The sequence below is a fragment of the Xiphias gladius genome, chromosome 23 (genome assembly GCF_016859285.1).
Source record: "Xiphias gladius isolate SHS-SW01 ecotype Sanya breed wild chromosome 23, ASM1685928v1, whole genome shotgun sequence".
Taxonomy (NCBI): Eukaryota; Metazoa; Chordata; class Actinopteri; order Istiophoriformes; family Xiphiidae; genus Xiphias; species Xiphias gladius.
In genome coordinates, this window is record NC_053422.1 from 20,071,373 (window position 1) to 20,089,808 (window position 18,436).

General features: G+C 38.8%; 1 protein-coding gene across 4 annotated transcripts; it reads right to left on the minus strand.

Moving 5' to 3' along the window:
• Window positions 1-1,388: 1,388 nt before the first annotated feature.
• Window positions 1,389-17,687, minus strand: cdhr2 (cadherin related family member 2). 4 transcript variants are annotated; one of them, XR_005706598.1, is made up of 32 exons: window positions 17,625-17,687; window positions 15,641-15,697; window positions 15,490-15,549; window positions 15,235-15,371; window positions 15,074-15,124; window positions 14,897-14,986; window positions 14,559-14,648; window positions 14,347-14,469; window positions 13,092-13,238; window positions 12,630-12,705; window positions 12,417-12,526; window positions 10,634-10,855; window positions 10,360-10,509; window positions 10,048-10,209; window positions 9,876-9,937; window positions 9,511-9,754; window positions 8,230-8,469; window positions 8,058-8,127; window positions 7,390-7,974; window positions 7,175-7,246; window positions 6,346-6,395; window positions 6,090-6,241; window positions 5,376-5,472; window positions 5,160-5,248; window positions 4,934-5,005; window positions 4,458-4,593; window positions 3,578-3,699; window positions 3,307-3,420; window positions 3,119-3,202; window positions 2,691-2,754; window positions 1,714-2,609; window positions 1,389-1,601 (listed from the first exon to the last, which is right to left on the minus strand). XR_005706598.1 is itself a non-coding variant. In XM_040120066.1 (32 exons), the coding sequence occupies exons 1-31, from the start codon at window positions 17,632-17,634 to the stop codon at window positions 2,460-2,462; spliced, it is 3,888 nt and encodes a 1,295-aa protein (XP_039976000.1). In that variant the 5' UTR covers window positions 17,635-17,687; the 3' UTR covers window positions 1,389-1,849; window positions 2,455-2,459. The 4 variants fall into 4 exon arrangements, 3 of the variants coding, with proteins under 3 accessions (XP_039976000.1, XP_039976001.1, XP_039975999.1); XM_040120066.1 differs by having other exon boundaries at window positions 1,389-1,849; window positions 2,455-2,609; XM_040120067.1 differs by having other exon boundaries at window positions 1,389-2,606.
• Between the last annotated feature and the right edge of the window lie 749 nt (window positions 17,688-18,436).

The following is an 18,436-nucleotide window of genomic DNA, read 5'->3' on the forward strand; positions in this document are numbered from 1 at the left end:
AGGACCAAAAGGAGGCGATAAATTGTAAGGAGAAAAGTGACGAGAAATGTGAGGAGCCGGTGCAGGAGGTGAGCTGGGACGAGAAAGGGATGACGTGGGAGGTCTACGGAGCGGTGGTGGAAGTGGCCGTGCTGGGCTCAGCCATCCAGAAACATCTGGAGAAACAGGTGAAGAAGCAGAAGAGGCAGCCCTCCATGCCTCCCCCTCCTCCGCTCAACCCCTCGGCCACGCCCCTCACCTCAGAGTCCACTCAGGGGGGTGCGGGGTCGGGTAAAAGCCGGAAGAGAGGGGAGCAGGACGGGAAGGTGAGCCGACGCAGAAGAAACCCCTTCCGTCTGCTGATGGAGAACATGCAGCAGCCACATTGTTGCTCCAGGGCTCACACCACCGAGTGACACAAGAATAACGCAACAGCTGACTGGATGAGAAAATCTGTGCTGGAAAATCACATGACTTCTGATATGTGTGGCTGGGATGCTCACTGATCCACTTCCACGTGGCATTGTCTTGAAAGTGTGAGAATCAAATCACCTCCTAGCACAAGACGAAAGCGTACAAAAGCATTTAATATACAGTTTCTATCACAGAGCATTCGTCACTGAGAATCAGCCATAGAGGATGTTTTGTTTTTTTGGATTTCTCTTTTTTCATAAATTTCCTGGGACTTATCACTGTACAGACTGACAGGTTAATGGGCTCTGTGTCAGGAAAAATTAGTGTGATATATCAGTGTCATTGTTAGCACTTTTCCTTTAATGTTTTTCACCCAGACCATTGAATTGTGTGAGTCATTTTAGCTGTTGATGCTTTTTTTTCCCTTCTTTTTATGCACCTCAGACAATATGAAGCCATGGCAACCAGCTATCCTTTTTCTGGTTGCTACCGGGGTTAACACTTCGACCGAGAGAGATGACAGTAGAGTGACAGTTCTTGATTAAGATTTATGACCTCGTGGTCTGTCAGTACAATCTGGGGGTCACTTTATTTCGGATGTATGGAAATTTGAATTAATCTAAATGTTGCCTTCATCTATGTGTGTGAGAAGAGTCCCTACCATTAGTGCAAGCTTTTGTATGTCATATATTCTGCTTTTAGATTTGGCACAACAACTCGTTTGTATTGTGAAAAGTATAAAGATGTACTGATGACAAGCACAATCATGATCGTTTTAGAAACGTGATGACTCCCGTCACTACTACTTACGATGTTTTAATGCCATGACAAGTGATTCAGTTGTAAATTATGTGATGAAACTTACTTCAACTTTTAATTCTGAGGTTGTTACAGTGTCAGTGATGTTGGTGTTCATACATTAACTTCATAAAAGTGGGATGAAATCCACATTTGAAGAAAATTATTTTATTCACAGATTGCACTTGTGACACATTCATCTAGATGTCAGTAAACAGTGAAATAATCTTTTCAGTCTGCTGCTTGTAGGATGTCACAAAGTCACACTGCATGAGGTTTTATTAACTTGACAATGACAAATTAAACACACAAAGTTAAACCTTTAGGCTGACATGCAGTCATAATTAAGGATTTCATTCATACATTGACATTTTCAATATTATTTTCTTTGATTTTCTTTCTAGTAGCATCTGCTGCAACAAAAAAAATAGCATTGTGTGTTGGCATAACTTATATTACAGTTTATTTCAGTTTACACTTTTAAACCCTTGTTTAATATATGATCAAAATAAAGTGATTCACCTGTGCAAGAAAAAATTGTTTTGTTGGCTTTTCCATAGATTTTTGTCCAGTTTTTCTTTGTCCAGATGTTGTTTATGTAAAGTCGGTTTTAAAGGAAGAATCTGACATTTTGGGAAGTATGCTCTTTGCTTCCCTGCTGAGAGATAGATGAGAAGGTTAATACCACTCTTGTCTCTGTACAGTAAATATGAAGCTACCATTAGCTGAGCTTAGTTTAGCACTTAGCTTAGCATAAAAGACTGGAAATTGGAAGAAACAGCCAATTGGACTCTGTCCAAAGTTTAAGAAATCAGTTCTTTTGTGGATTAAACATCCAAGATATAATTTGTTTTTATTTTTATGTGTTTTTTAGTTTTCGAGGTGCTGGTAGGCAGTTTTTATGCTAAGCTAAGCTAATCGTGTTCAGTTCATAAGTAAATAAATTAAAAAAGTTCTAAATTCAGCAACCACAGTAAGAGTATAATGGTATCATTATATCATTTTCACAGAGAAACATCTTCAATTTTGGTTTTTACTTTTTGTTTTTCCATGAATTAAATTTTTAGACTAGGCACACTCATGCCTTTAGATGCCATTAAACTTATACAGTTATGTATTACTATTGGTCAGAACAGAAGGCTACTTGATGAGGTCTTCATGCAACACTATAAATATGTTGGATTTGTGATTTGGTCAGCCTGATTACAGAGAAGCAACACATGTCCATCTGAGACCTGAGCTCGGTGCCTGTCTCTTCATTACCTCCATCACAGGTCTGTAGTGCTGAATGCAGGGTTATTAAAACCCACGCGAGGTTTGTCTTTTTTCTGTCCCCGCTGGGCCAGCGCTGCACCCAGAGGCTCAATGTACTCTGGTGGCCTGCTGTCCTCCTCCTCCTCCTCCTCCTTGATCATCTGCTAATGAGGAGCCGTTTTAAAATTAGACCACATTCTAATAAAAAGTTAAAAAGGAGGTGGATTTTTAAAATGGAAACTCACCATGCTTGGTTTTGTGTCGTTTTCAGGAATGGTCATTTCATCACCGTAGTCCAAGGAGTTGAGGCTTTAGTTAAAAAGAAAAAAAAGGGGGATAAAAATTATTTTGATATGCACAGTTAATAATCTCTGAGAGACAATGTTTTCTTTTCTCGTAAGACAGTTTAGGTTTTTGATTTAAATAAAGGACACATGGAACTGCTGGGACCTGAATGCCAGCTCTCCATCACAACATGCTGTAGCGAGCAGACAGTGACAAAATGTTCACCTGGAAACTATTCCAGTTTATTAACCAGCAGTGCTCCTGAATGGAGAGTGAGGTTAGCTTGTTACTGTGAGCCACCACCTTGTCAGACAGTGGTGACCGAACAAATAACTGCTATCAGCAGATGGTGGATATAGTCACGATTGTTAGTAAGGCAAGTCTTTACCTGACTTTGTCCACATCTGAGCTCTCCTCGTCCAAGTCCAGGTCCATGGTTGTGTTAAAGTTGAGGTTGAGAACAGGATTAGCCCTGTCAGAGAATAATGACATACATGGAGTCAAAAATAAGTCATACTTCCTTCTGTTCATTCAACTTATATTCCTTGCTTGATGAAGATGCTGTTGTCTCCTCACCCCTCCATGGTGTACTTGTTGGTACCAGGAACCACAGGACCACTTTTCTGGTTGTCAGAGATCACCATAGATGCAGAGTTCATGGCTTTCGCTGCCTTCAGCTTCCTCCTGTATCTGTAGTATGAAGTGAGCTGATAAGTAAACAGGCACAGTACCTCTCACAGATGTTTTTAGATCAATGGCACTTTTGACACTGGGATGTGTGTCTTCACTGGGATAGATGGTAGGTTTTTGTCTTGTCCCTAACTTTATTCCAAATCCCTTTTCTTACTTTCTGCGAGTGCACAAAAGAGAAGTGGTGAGGACGGCCAATACAATGATGAGGCCTCCCACCATCCCCAGCAGGATGTACTTTACAGGATCTACATCTGCTTCGAACACAGGAACCATCCCCTGAAACAGAAGTAAGTATATTGTTGTCTGTAGACCTATAAGGTTTCATTTACACTTGTCGCGGTCAGATCTAACAATATAGTTCTAACACTTTTTGCAAGTATCATTCATAAATTACATTAAAATATAAGTTACATAAAAACACATACTATAATAATTATTATTTGTTTCATCTTTATGTGTGAATGATCAACTTTTATTAATTGTATTTGAAATAAAAGAGTCATCTGACATCTTGCAGTTCTGCAATAAGCTCCTCCATCATTAAATTCTTAAATATTCTGTAGTATAAAATAAAATATAGTCAATTATAATAATTAATTATTTAATTGTAGTAATTATGTAGAGGAAATTATGGTTACTTGAGGCAAATAAGTTGGAAAATGGTTTAATAGACCATGAACAATTTATGGTAGTTGCTGAATCATAACAAGCTAAACAATCGGTAAAAGAAACAGATTTTCCTCATTTGTGTCCTCCAAAAAATATTTGTAGAGGGTAATTGTTTTTTTCACATAACAGTATTGTTACTGATGTGCTTCTGGCTCTGATTTAGTTTAACTTGTAATTTTATTCAAGGTCTCGCTGTCCCACAGAAAAGAAAATCTCTCCCGGTGCAGTAGAAGATTGTGCACTAACAGCATTGGGAGAAGATGTGATGGAAAACTACTCCAAAAACTCACATGAGGAATGTAAAGCTGCTGTAATTAAGTTGATGATGTAACGTAGAGAAAGTAGAACATACTGCCCGTACTTACAATGTTCCTTAGGCCCAGGTCTGTCAGTACAGAATAATGCTCAGGATCGGAGAGCATAATTTCCACTTCATTGGAGGTAAGAGCTGTCCCGTTGGAGTAGACAAAATATGCCACCATGACAGTGATATCCAAAGCCCTGAGAGAAGAATATAAAGCTCTGACACACTGAATATAAAGAACTAAAATCAACAATTTTAGCTTTTAAAACTGAAATCAAAATCCTCTTGTGTTGCTGCAATTATCATCAGCTATTATCGTAAAATAAGTTATCCTGAACAGTATGACTGTTTACAGGCAAACTTGCACCACCTAGTGGACAAAAACAGTACGTATACCGGTGAAAAGCTAAACTATTTGGGAGTTTCTGTCAACACCAGCCAATGATTTATGATCTGTATTCACAGACTGTATAATATATTTTGATGTAAGATGATTTAAAGTTAGAGGTGAGGTGAAAAGAAAAAAAAAAAACTTGCCTGGATTTTTCAGCAGAGTCAGGCCTGATTGCAACAACTTCAACAGCTGCCTTGGTGGCAGCCATAAGCGACCTGGAAATGTAGAGATCAGAGAAACTGCTAAGTCCGCGAGGAGAAAAGAGCTCAGTTTAAGTGTTCAGTGAATGAAATATAGCAAAATGCTTCAATTCTCTGTCACCAGATCCAAACTTTACTAAAGCACAGTATAGCCTTGAGAAATGTATACCTGAGGATTTTATTGCGATTTTGTTCAACATCATCTACGGTTCTTGTAAACTGAAGTTCAACTTTATACGATTCGTCAACTGTGAAAATCTGCAATATAAAAAGAACAGAAGTATTAACAAAGGGAGCAGTTTTTATTGTCCCTCTGGTGTTTACAAAGACAGACAAGGCAATGCTGTACTTCATGTAAACTCATCTGCTGTTTTCAGTCACACACCTCCAGTACGGTGCTGCTGGAGAGGCCGCCAGTGTCAGTTGCAGTCACTGTTACCAAATACTTCCCTTTCAGTGACAATTCAAGCCCTTCGGTCGTTCTGTGGAGGGTTAAGAAATCATGAGAGCTGCCATTGACACATTATGAAGCAACAGGTGAAGACATGTAAAAGGCCTCCCACCCCTCCCATATTGAGGCACATACTGTACACCCAGCAAAGATCCCTGTGCTCATTTTGTGTCTCTTTGTGAGGGTTTGGTTTCTCTTTGTTGTTGTTTTCCGTCTCTTTGCAGTCATTTTTGTGGGGGGGGTTTTTTCTTTTGTCTCTGTGGAATTTTGTGTCACTTCGTCGTGGTTTAGGGTCTTTTTCAGCTACTTTTTTTTTTCTCTTGTGTCTCTCTTCTGTGTCTCTTGGATGTTTTGTAACTCTTTTGCTGATTTGTGTCTCTTTGTGTTAATGTTGCATCTCTTTATAGTCATTTTGTGCCTGTTTGTGGGCATTTAGTATTCCTTCCTAGTCATTTTGAATCTCTTAGTAGTTTTTTTGCATCTGTTTGTGGTTGTTTTGCTTCCCTTTGGGCCTCTTGGCCTGTGCCCATTAGACACATTCAAAAATCAATTGCTGACTGCAGCACTAAACACCAAAACTAATGAGAAACATGTTTAGAGCAGAATAAGGTATGCTAGTATGATGCTGATGGATAACTTTGTACTCACTGAATAATCCCAACAAAAATATCCTTTTGCTGTGTGGTGACGGCCTCAAACAGCATCCTCATGTTAGTTGTGTGATTGTTGGTGTCTTCAAATTGGACTGCTGTTACTTTAAAGTCAATCTCCCTGTTTATGTCAGAGTCACGATCTATAGCCTGAGAGCAGCATGAGATACAAGCAAGAATATCTGGACATCATGTCACATATTTTATTAACCAGCTGAAATCAGGTCAGATGTTTGTTTTTCTTTCATACTCACAGTGACTCCCGCAACTGATGTCCCTTTACTTGCACTTTCTGACACCACAACTAAAGTACAAAGAAGGGAAATCAGTATCAAACTCACAGAATGATGTGCAATCTTTGATTTATAATGTTGTCAAAACAGACCAATTTCACCTCAAAGTTGTATATTTGCAATTTTTATACTAGTTCAAAGGGGGGAAAGTTTACTGGTCTAAATGACTTTCTCAGGTGAGTATGTTTTGGCTGAATAGGACAATGTCCCTTTAAATCAGGGGCTCCTAACTCGGGCATCAGGACACTGGCGAAGGATGAAAAAATGTAAGAGGTCGATAAGAAAACAGAAAAAAAAAAAAGTTATATATATTACTAATAACAATGGTAATAATATATTATTTTCTCATACATTTCTCCAAAGTAAAAGTACTATGGAGAAATGTATGAGAAAAAATAATCATAATGGCTACTGAACTACACAACAACAACTACTTCTCAAGAACAACTGAGCCAACTCTGTCCACTAATGAAGTCCACATGAGATAGTTTGAAGCTCTGGGAAAAAAAACAAACAAACCTGTAAGTGGACCTTGAGTTGAGATTGCTTTGTCACAATGCTGTATTTTTTTGTTTCTTGTAAATTACTGGACATTTTTACTGACTTTATTCAAATAAACTGTGACCAAAAAAAAAGAAAAAACAGCCTTTGGTTGACCTGGTCAGACATGTGAAAGCTGTGACAATGGGTCATGAGTAAATAGCTTCAAGTTTCTGTGGTCACAAGTGAAATAAAACAAACACTCACACAAAAAAAACAAAAACAAAAAAACACTCAGACATACACTCACCAAATACAGAATGTGAGGGAAGGAATTCTGGAGCGTTGTCATTGATGTCCTCAATGTAGATCACCATTTTTCCTGAAATAAAATCAAAGAAAAACACAGTGAACCGACTTATGTTTGAGATGTGTATGTAGGTCTGTATTTGACGATTTTATGCTTGTACTACTTTTACTTCAGGCTGTTATGCTTTTAATATCTGTAACCAATCCAACTCTGACCTGTTTTAGCACTGTTGTTATGTCCCTTCTCTGTGTTTTCGTCCACCACCTGAGCCTCTATCACCACCTGGTCACATTGTTCATAGTCCACCTTGTACTCCGGGTTGGGTCTGACTTCCCCCGTTGGATCGAGGATAAACCAGCTGCAGGGTGTCAGAGAGCTGTTGCATCTGCATTTCATGGATTCCAGCTGGTACACCAATGAGTGGTTACCATCTTTATCCTGAGCTGTGAAACTCCCAACGGCCTCACTGCTGGCGGTGTTCTCCTTCACTGTCACGGTCTCTGTCAGGTTGAACTCGGGCCTCTCGTCGTTCACGTCCAACACGTCAACCGGCACCATCACTACAGCTTTCTTCTGCTCCAGATCTGTTGCCTCTACCTTCAGTATGTATTGTTTGCGCGTGCTCTCATAGTCCAACTCAATGTCTGGGTCAATGGCTATATTTCCTCTGTAACCCCACTCCTCTGCAAAGGTGCGAATGATGAAGCTGCCAAAGCTTCCATCGATGATGCTGAATGAAATGCGGTTAAAGTCTGTCGTTTGATCCAAATCCTCAGCGTAAACAGAACCCACAAATGCACCTGATTGTGACGGAAAAAGAAAATGAAAATCCAGCCACCCAGTTCTGAATACCTGAAAGCCTTTTGCAAAGTTAAATACTGACCCTTTTCTCCTTCTTTAACATAGAAATTGTAAGAGGAGGGTTCAAATTTTGGTGAGTTGTCATTGACATCCTGCATCAAAAAAAAACATTGACAGTTATCATCCTCACCAGGAGTGGCAGCATCAGTAGCAACACGCCACCAATGACTTACAATAAACTTTTGAAGTCGTACCTCTACATTGATAGTAACTGTGACCACAGTGTCCAGTGGGGGAGTTCCCTTGTCAGTAGCAGTTACATTGAGTTGGATCCTCCCTCCCAGCTTCGGGTCCAGGGCCTCACGATCCAGCTCACCACGGTTTCTCAACACACCGGTGTTTGGGTCGATGGTGAAGTTATTACTGTACCTGCTCGGCATGATTCCATAGACGATTTGGCTGTTTACTGTATTGGGGTCATCTGCATCAGTAGCCTGTCCAAATGAGAAACATTAAAAGACATGGTTAAGTATTAATGTGTCTTATTTAATATTACAAGTACACTACATTGACATAAGCATGGGGACACCCTATAAGAACACCTACATGTCATTGGTAAACGTTTAATTCCAAAACTATGGGCATTAATATGCTGCTATAACAGCTTTCACTCTTCTGGAAAGGCTTTCCACATGATTTTGCAAACTGGCTGCAGGCATTTGCTCCCAGCTTCACAAAAGCATTCGAGAACCCGGGCACTGATGTTGGGCTATACGGCCCCGGCAAACACTTTCCAGTTCACCCTAAAGGTGTTGGATAGGGTTGAGTTCAGGACTCTGTACAGGCCAGTTTTCAATACATAGTAAAACTATGCCAAAAGTTGGGTGAGCATTCATATGGAAGCCCAGTCAGTTCTTCCACACAAAACTGGGAGAACCACTTCTTTATGGACCTAGCCTCGCGGTTACGGGCATTGTTATGTTGAAACAGGAAATGGCCCTCCCCAATCTGTTGCCACAACTTTGGAAGACTATTGTCTAAAATAGCAATTTTATGCTGTAGCATTAAAGGGGAACTCCATTAATTTTCCACACCGAGTGTGTTTCTAGGTGTTGGGGAATACTACTACTGCATATGTAAAAAAAAAAAAGCAAAGAAAAGAAAAAAAAGAGTAGTATAAGGCCTTTTTTGGCTCCAGATATCTGATACATTACCACAGTTAGCTTCAGATTACCCTTGTCAGTAATTTAGGGGCCAGTGTTTGACTAGGAAGATTAATGCATGGAAAAAAAATACAATATGCCTGGTTCTGATGCATTGATTTTAATTTTTTAATGAACGGGTTTAACACTGTTATATGGGTGCAATGCTAAATTTGTGCAGTATTTTTTAAGACTTGGCAAAATTGTAAATAGCGGTCTATAACCCAAACCATGAAAACAACCTCATAATAAATCAGAAATCCTGTCAAATACAGCATCACTACCTATGAGATGGAAATGTTTACCGTTGTCTTATTGCTCTCTCATAGTTACCTCTATCTTAACATAAAGCTGTCCACCCTCTTCCACAAACACCAGGTAAGAGTCTCTGTTGATGACCGGATGCTGGTCATTGATGTCAGTCACAGTGATCTCTAGCACTGTGGTGCCGGGCTTGCCGTCTGTGTCTTTGGCCTGCAGAGTCGCCGAATACAGGGACCTGACCTCTCGATCCAACAGACTTTCGTTTTTCACGAAAACTGTGCCCGTGTGCGGCTCCACGTCAAAATACTGTAGTCTGGAAACACAGATACAGACTGTTCAGTGGTGTTGTCTCAGTTGGCATGACAGCAAGAAGCACACAGTGGCTGCATTCAAATAACCAGAATAACTGTAGTTTGGTTTGAGTGTAGACATACATGCTGTCTGGAAGAAGTCTGTAGGTGATTTTGCCCTGATCCATCGTGTCAGGATCCTCTGCCTGAGAAGAAAAAAAATAATAATTTGAGCTTGCCTGAGTGCCATTCAGGAGTTTTTTTTACATGTCAGCTCAAACTGTCTGAATAAGAAAAAAGGTAATTAAGGACTTACAGCAATTTTGGCCAGTACCGTCCCAACAGGAGAGTGCTCAGCCACCTGCAGCTTATATGTGTCCTGTGGGAACTTGGGGCTGTTGTCATTGGTGTCCTTGATGTTAATGGTAACCGTAGCAGTGGAGCGGAAGCTGGTTTTCTCTTGATCTATGGCAACCACCTGCACCATGACACAAGCACAGGAAACACCTCAGGCTGGTAAAGCACTTGAAAAAAAAAAAATCGCAGTTATGAAAGAATGATAGAGAGATAAAAGATTTCACTAATTTTTATCGTCACTGACTCATGTCCAGTTTTTAACTTTTCTTACCTGTACAACTATTTGCTGTATTTTTTCAAAATTCAGTTTTTCGGGCTGCTTGACCAGAAGCTGAACGATGCTATCTGATGAAGTAAATCGAGGTACCACGGAAAACACGTCACTGTCAGCTCCTTCTAGGATTAGTTCAGTGTTGGAAAACTGTGAAGATCCAACAAAGATGATTCATGCTTGATCGTTAGTGTTTTTCGGAGTTAGTCACTTATCACACATGCATTACAGGAAAATCTCATCTTTTAGTAAATAATTTGTCGTTTTCTTTTACCTTATCAAGATCTTTGACTGTCATGTCGATGGGAATAGACCCCAGCGAGTGCTCAAAGACCTCTCCTGTGAAGTTACTCGCCTTCACACAGAGAAGCTCTTCTCCTGAGCCTGCACACTTGTAAAACTCTGGCTTGTTGTCATTGATGTCGACGATGTTGATCTGTACCTTTGCCATGGTGCTGGCTTGCAACCCTTGGATGTTTGGTTTAGACTCTATGGCCTAAAAAACAACAGAGTAGAATCCTTTTATTGTCTCAACACTTTCCAAGAATAAATGTTCTCAATTAAATAGGTTCTCAGAACTCTTTTGTCATCAAATTCAGCTTTGATTTATTTTCAATTTTGTGAGGAATTTTTTTGTCAAATTCACTACAAATTACACCCTTCATACAACATAACGTATCAAGCCAAAGCATTGTAACACATAACTGATCATTAGGCTGTATATAACATTAGTTACAAAGTGACTGGTGTTTCTGCATATCTCACATATTCCTATACTCCTTCACATTGATTCAGAGTTTTGTCCACTACTTGTATCACATCATGACATATTTCATAATTTTTCTCCATCCTCTTCTTCTCTGAGCGAAAACAAGGGCAGAAATTTCAACAGATGATTGCATAAAATAATGCCTTATTTTCTGTTAAATTTCATAGACTGAAGCTGGCATCTTTCTTTGGTTTGAGCTGGTTTGTGACTGAGAGATGACTGGTTCTGTCTTACATTATTTTAACTTAGGTTTAGGAGCAAAGATCACGCTTCCTTCTAATCCAATTTCCTGTCTATGTACTGTTACAGGAGTGTCTCACCTCGTTCTCACTACGTTCCCTCAAAACCCCTTTTCATCTTCCTCAACTCCTTCTCTCTCATTACAGGAACCAAGCGGTAGGGACAATGAAGTTATGAAGAGTCATCAAGACGCTGCCCCCACACTGAGCCTCACTCCCTAAGGTCCTTGCCATCACACCTTCTGCTCTGTGTCCAGTGTTAATCCCCATTTGACCCTGTGCTTATCCCCATGTGCTCAGCTCCCATTTCAAGTGTAGCCCCCTGTCTCTTAAACATGATCCTCCAGGTGACTGAAATCTCTTTTAAAATATTTCTACCTACCAGCCTCATTTTGAGGCAAAACAAAATTGCTGTCATTTCGTTGACAATGATGTTTATTGGTGTGAGGGTTTTGTTTCGAACTATATAGGCTCAAAGAACAATGAGAAGTTGGGTAAAACTAGATTTTTAACACCTTAAAAGGAATAATTTGACATTTTGGGAAATATGCTTAGTCACTTCCTTGCCAAGAATTAGATGAGAGGCTCTGCCCACACTTCTAAAGGTACCTTATTAACATGTTATATCATTTGTTAAATCCATTCAAAAGAAGAACTGTAAAAGAACAATTTTTAGTTTTACAAAAACACTGTCTTTTGGCTGCCTTGAGGTTGCCAAGCAACCAGCAGACTTGTGAAAGGTGGATTTTTACCACTTTGGACAGAGCCAGGCTAGCTGTTTTTCCATGCTTCCAGTCTCTATGTTAAGCTAAGCTAATCGCCTTCTGGCTTCATGTTTAAAGTACTGATATGACAGTGGTATCAATCTTGTATTTGCCTAAATGCATTTCCCAAATGTTGAACTATTCCTTTAAATGGTGGTACCTGGATGTTAAAACTTAAACCTTAAAGGACAGAAATGTAAAATAAAAAAGTAAAACTTTGGTCAACATTGAACCGTATTACACTCACTGTAATACTAACTATTAGGGGGAAAAAAACAACTGTACCTTTATAGTCAGGGTAACGGTATCACCAATAATTTCTCTGTCAATATCTGTCAACACGGATATGACACCATCATCTCTTGAGATTGTAAACATGCCATGTGGTGTCGAATCTGTCAAACAATGTGGAAAAAATGAAAACATTTTGCATTTGCTTACTCACTGCAAACAACACATTTTCCCAACTTTCTCTTCAAGTTTTTGATTGAGGCCGACCTTCAATGCTATAGAGGATATAATCGTTGACTCCTGTGTCTTGGTCTATGGCGGTCACTTTAAACACAGACATGCCCTGGCAAAGAAAAAAAAGATTTTCTGTAAACTTGAAGTAGTGGAAAGTCTCCTCATTTACACACAAACAATATGGAAACTCAAAGCAGACTTCCGGCCTGTGGATTTGTGTCATGTTGCACCATGATTTGCAGCAGTATTGTTACATGAAATGGACAGAAATGTACATTAAAAACACACAAGGTCACATAGCTACATGTAAATTAGAATTAAAAGAAGATCTGATACAAGGAAATGGGAAACTGTGTAATGTATTTTTTTTAACTGAATGGTGAAATACATGGGATGACATAATGATAGTAAATCAATAACTTCCTATTCATTCACTCTTTGAAAATTAAGCACATTTTCTGATGCACCACCCTGAATAAATCCATCGGCTCTCACCTTAGGAGAATTCTCCTCAACTTTCCCTATGTAGGGAAGATTGATGAACCGTGGGTTGAGGTCTGGGACATCCACAACCGTAATGAAGGAAAAAGCAATGCTTGAGAAGTACACAGTTTCCTTAAAATAGCAATGGCCTCCACCATCCTGTTATGAGACATACAAAGCTGCATGAAAGCACGGCTGAAGCACAGAGCATAAATATGCATGCAGTAGATAAATGGATTAAAAAAAAGACTTAATAGCATAATAACCAACAATAACAAAAAGTAATATTTAAAAATAAAACAACATTCGACAGTCATCTGCACTGCATTAATTGCATAATGAATATCAAATTAATCATTTCAGAGAGCAGTTTTGCTGTATTCACAAAGGAACAGAACCGCTGAATTTCATACCTTCAAAGCATTTTCATATGAAGGTTAAGGTAAATGTACATGATTTGAGTAATTTAATGGGTAAAAACAATTGAATTCATAGCTTAATAGACCAAAATCAAGCTGTAAATGGTGCACTATGCTCCTGCTCTTATTTTTTAATTATTAATACTTATCATGAATGTAGCTTCGTGTTTTTTATATAAAGGAATATTTCAACATTTTGGGGAAATATGTATATTCAGTTTCTTGCTGAGAATTAAATGAGAAGATTGATGCCACTCTCATATCTGTCTGTTTAGTATGAAGCTACAGCCAGAACATGGTTTGCTTAGCTTAGCATAAAGACAAACTGGGGAAAACAGCAAGTCTGGCTTTGTCCAGAAAAAAAACAAAAAAAAAACAAAACCTTTCTGCCAGCACCTCTAATGCTCACTAATTAACATGTTCTAACTCATTTAATTAATTCATACAAAGATTGAAGTCTAAAAATGACAAGTGGTTTCAACTAGAATTTAGACAGAGCCTGGCTAGCTGTTTCCCCTTGTTTCCAGTCTTTATGCTAAGCTAACCGACTGCTGGCAGTAGCTTCATATTTACCACAAAAAACATGACAGTATTAATCATCTCATCTCTGTCTCAGCAAGAAAGCAAATACGTGCGTTTCCCAAAATGTCTACTCAATGTCTCCCAACTATTGCTTTGAAGATCCAAGGAACCATGAGATTATATGAAGGAGTGTTTGCATAGATGATCAGGGCATATTTCAGTTTTAAGAGATACTTTGCCAATAGTTCCACTTGTCCTTAATCATGATTAGTATCATTATGAGTAAATAAATAAAACCCATTCCAAAATTGAAGCATAATACTTACAGTTGCGTTAATCTTAAGCCGATAGAAAGTGCTCAGTGAAGTATAATTCAGATGTCCGTTTAATTTGACTTCACCAGTTGTGCTTACAATGCTGAACAGACTGAATCCATCATTCGGAGTAACCTAGAAAACAGAGGGCAGTTGAAGCGTTAATAACGTTTATGGAACATCAGAATATAATATTAGTGAATTAATTTATTGAGGAAGCTTACTTCGTCAATGCTGTACTGAACAACACCGGCAATTGAAGTGTCTGCATCAATGGCATGCACCTTAAACAGAGATGTACCTACAAGGGTATTCTGATGAATTGGATAAGGATAAAAGAAAAAGAAAAAAAAGAAAATTAAACAAAGCAACGTCTCTCTGTGTAAGCAAATTTTGACATCATGAAGGATTGGAAAATTGATGCTTTTCTCTGACCGAGGCTTGGAGTACATGGTTAAACAGACATTATACTGTATATACTAACAACATAACATGCCGGAGTAGAAAAACTGATTAACAAAAAGGTTAAGAGAACTACTAACTCAAATAGGATTTGACTTACTTCAGGGATCTCAACATCATATGAAGACTCCTGAAATATGGGTTTGTTGTCGTTGGTCTCTAATAATATTATATTTAATTCTCTGTTTCTCTGTAAGACAAGGATGAAGCATTCTATGAATACAGTCGACAAAATGACATGAAACGGATGATTAACAGTAAATTACATATCACTTACAGTATTGAAACCATCAGAGACAGAAACTCCGAGCTGCATTAAGTCACTACTCTATAATAAAAAAAAATAAAAAAAAATAAATAAATTGATAAAACACATACACACATAACCAAAATGAAGCTATTGACGACTGAAGGGGCTCTACTTCCACCCCACCATACCTCTCTATCTAGATGCCTCCTGACTTTTACAGTCCCAGTGTTGTCAACAGTAAAGTACAAGGCATTTGGCCCAGTGAGTGAAAAAGTCAGTGGGTCATTTTCTGCGTCTGACGCAACTATAGTAAACGCATCGGCACCTGTAAAAAAAAAAAAAAACATTGGTGGAACATGTAATAAAAATGTGTTCAGTATTTTTTGCATAATATCACAAAAGTGAAATAAAAACAGTTTTCAATATTTCACACACATGTATACCTATTGGGGTGTCTTCACACACATTGTAAACTAAAACGTGGATTGTAGGACTGGTATTTGCTGTAGAAACACACATTATTTGATTGTTAGGTAGTGAAGTAAAGACATAATGACAAAATTGTAGGCCAATAAAATTAACTAAATTACTCACCATTAGTTAAGCCAATAAGGCACAGCAGGAGAATACTTCCTGTTATCCCTTCCATGTCTGCAAATGAAAAGAAATAGAAAAACTTATAAGTAAAATAGTTAGATAGTAGACCCAGTGGGGTTTTGAGCTACATGCTAAGGTGGTTACAATGACAATGCTAACATGCAGCTGATTAGTAGGTATAATGTTTACCATGTTCACCATCTTAGTTTCGCATGTTAGCATGCTAACGTTTGCTAATTAGCACTAAACATTAAGTACAGCTGAGGATGATGGGAATGCCATCCCTTGCAGGTATTTGGTCACAAACAAAGGGTGAGATAATCTAAAAATTAGTTGTGCTAGATGAAAGGTTGGGGGATCAGAGTTACTACAATAAATCCTCTGAGTACCAAATTTCACCGCAGTCCATCCAATAGAAGGCGAGACCTGTATCTAAAAACCAAGCATATCACCCTGCTGGCGGCGTTACACGAAAAGTCAGGGGAACACCAAAGTCAGAAGGATTTTTTGCTCCGGGGACCATGTCTGTACAAAATTTTTATGGCAATCCCTCCAGTAATTGTTGAGATATTTCAGTCTGGGCCAAAGTGGGTGACTAACAGACCAACACTGTCATCATCATGGATTCCAACTTCTCAAATGTGAGGCTTTGGGTCTGTTCTCTGATCTCTATCATTGTGAATTAAAAATGATGTTATTTTCGCATTGCATTCCTCCGGTGAAACGTAAGTAATTTATGATGCAAGATGTGTTCCGTTTCGCAGCTGGACAACACACACTGAAGTTGCCTGGGAGTCACACAGGGCAGAAAACTGCGTTTGCCCTGATTTCTGTGGGTTGAAATTTAACGGCATATTTCGCTTTCGACCATACCCAGATTAGTAACATCAGAGCAGGTGATGGGACATCACTGAGTAAAGCGCCATAACACGTTGCAAAGTTTCATTACTAGAGAAAGCAGAGCAGCTTCAGCTTTCTGCCCTGTACGATTTCCTCTGTAATACCGGTAAGCTTAGAGGTACACTATAAGAGAAGCACAGATAGTTAGACGGAGACCTACATTATGTCAAATGATTTAAAAGGGAAAATATGGTTACACCATGTTTTCCAACGTAAGCAGGAACTTGAGCAGTACATAAACATTTTGACAAAACGGGAGCAACGTGAAAAAAGATCATCTGAGGATATTTTTGTAGTTTGGCCTTACATTCACTTGACAACAGAACTTTTTACTTTCATACCCTGAAAGCCCCTTAAACTTTTCGTATTAAAGTTGAAGTAAATGTGCATGAAATATTAATTATTATTCATTAATATTAATTTAATCTGTAAAAACAACTGAAGGTAATCTTGAACAGACCAAAATCAAGTTGGAAATTTTACACTTTGATTTTACATCCATGATTCAGTTTGAATGTTTAAATTTAAGCTTTACTTATGGAATTGTCCATTAAGGATTTAAGGACCCCCTGAGCTTATATGAATGAGTCTTTGTATGAATGATTACGGCTATTTTAAGCTTTGTAAGGTTTTTGCCACTAGTTCCAATGTTATTATCTGGTGTAAAGACTGAAAAAAAAAGTTCAAATCTGCCTTGTGGCAGGTTTTGGGATGTTAGGAGCAATGACCAATTTATAATAAGTTTGAGTATAAACTGATTTTTAATACTGAGATTTCTGAGGATGAATCACTTTGGTATCTTCATGCTTCTTAGAGTTGTTCCAAATTAACTGGTAACTCTCCAAAAAATGAGTAGAAACTTTAACTGTATCCCACAGTTATACCATTTTTACCACAGTAGATCGAAGAGACACATATTTACTGTCTATTCAATATCAGCACATTTAAGTACACATATATTGAGAAGGAGAATTGCATTTGTCCATTTTGCGAATGTCACCGAGCTGTACAGTCACTAAAAGCAACACACAAACACTTTAAAAGGCGTAAATCTAATTTAAAATGCAGCAGTCAGACTTACCAGAGGACATTTACAGAGAAGCTTCTCTTTTACTGATGTCAAGAAGAGAACTTTGGCTTTTCCTCCTCCTGGAGATTATCATCTAACAGTTGTAAAAATCAATGATTAACACACACGCTAATGCACTGCCAATAACACAGCACTAACCTCCTCATTGTGTTTGTTTGTTAAAGAAAAGATTGTTGTTTGCTCTCACGCGGCTACATTATGGCGGTTTAGGCTTGGGTAGTAATGAGAGACAGGTCCCATACAGCAAACTCCTCACCCCGCCGTTGGCGGGACAGCCCTGTCATCAGGAATACATGGCAGCGTGCCATACTGGGTCACCAGCGTCCATAACCGAACCCCGGGAGCATGTGAAGTGCTCTTTTGTCTGAATGGGTGCTTATGTTGTCATGGCAACAACAACAGTCTCTTTGCTTCCACTGAGGGAACCCGATGTGACCAGGGGCCTTTCTAAGCTGAGTCTCATCAGAAGTGATCATTGGACCGATGCCTTTTTTTTTTCAGAAAGCACAGATTTATGCACCTCCTAATGAGCTCTTCCAAATGCCCACCCCCAACTCGCCCTCCCAGCCTGCCCCCCAAATTAAAGGGCATCAAACAAAAGATCTTATCCAATTAGACTTTGGTTTATAACTAACAGTAGAGAACACAACGTTGCCACTGCTGAGCCAGCAATGTAAATAAAAAAATGGGTGGGAACGCAATAAACCAAATCAATTCCAGTAAAGAGTCTGAGATGAAAAAAATCCAACTCTATCTTTAGTAACCGAGTGGGCGTTGTCTTGCCACGTAGACAAGATGATAAA

Coding starts and splice junctions, on each gene's coding strand:
- cdhr2 (XM_040120066.1), bottom strand. Junction 15,125..15,234: donor GGAGGCATCTAGATAGAGAG/GTATGGTGGGGT, acceptor TTTTTATTATAG/AGTAGTGACTTAATGCAGCT. Junction 12,527..12,629: donor TATCCTCTATAGCATTGAAG/GTCGGCCTCAAT, acceptor ATTGTTTGACAG/ATTCGACACCACATGGCATG.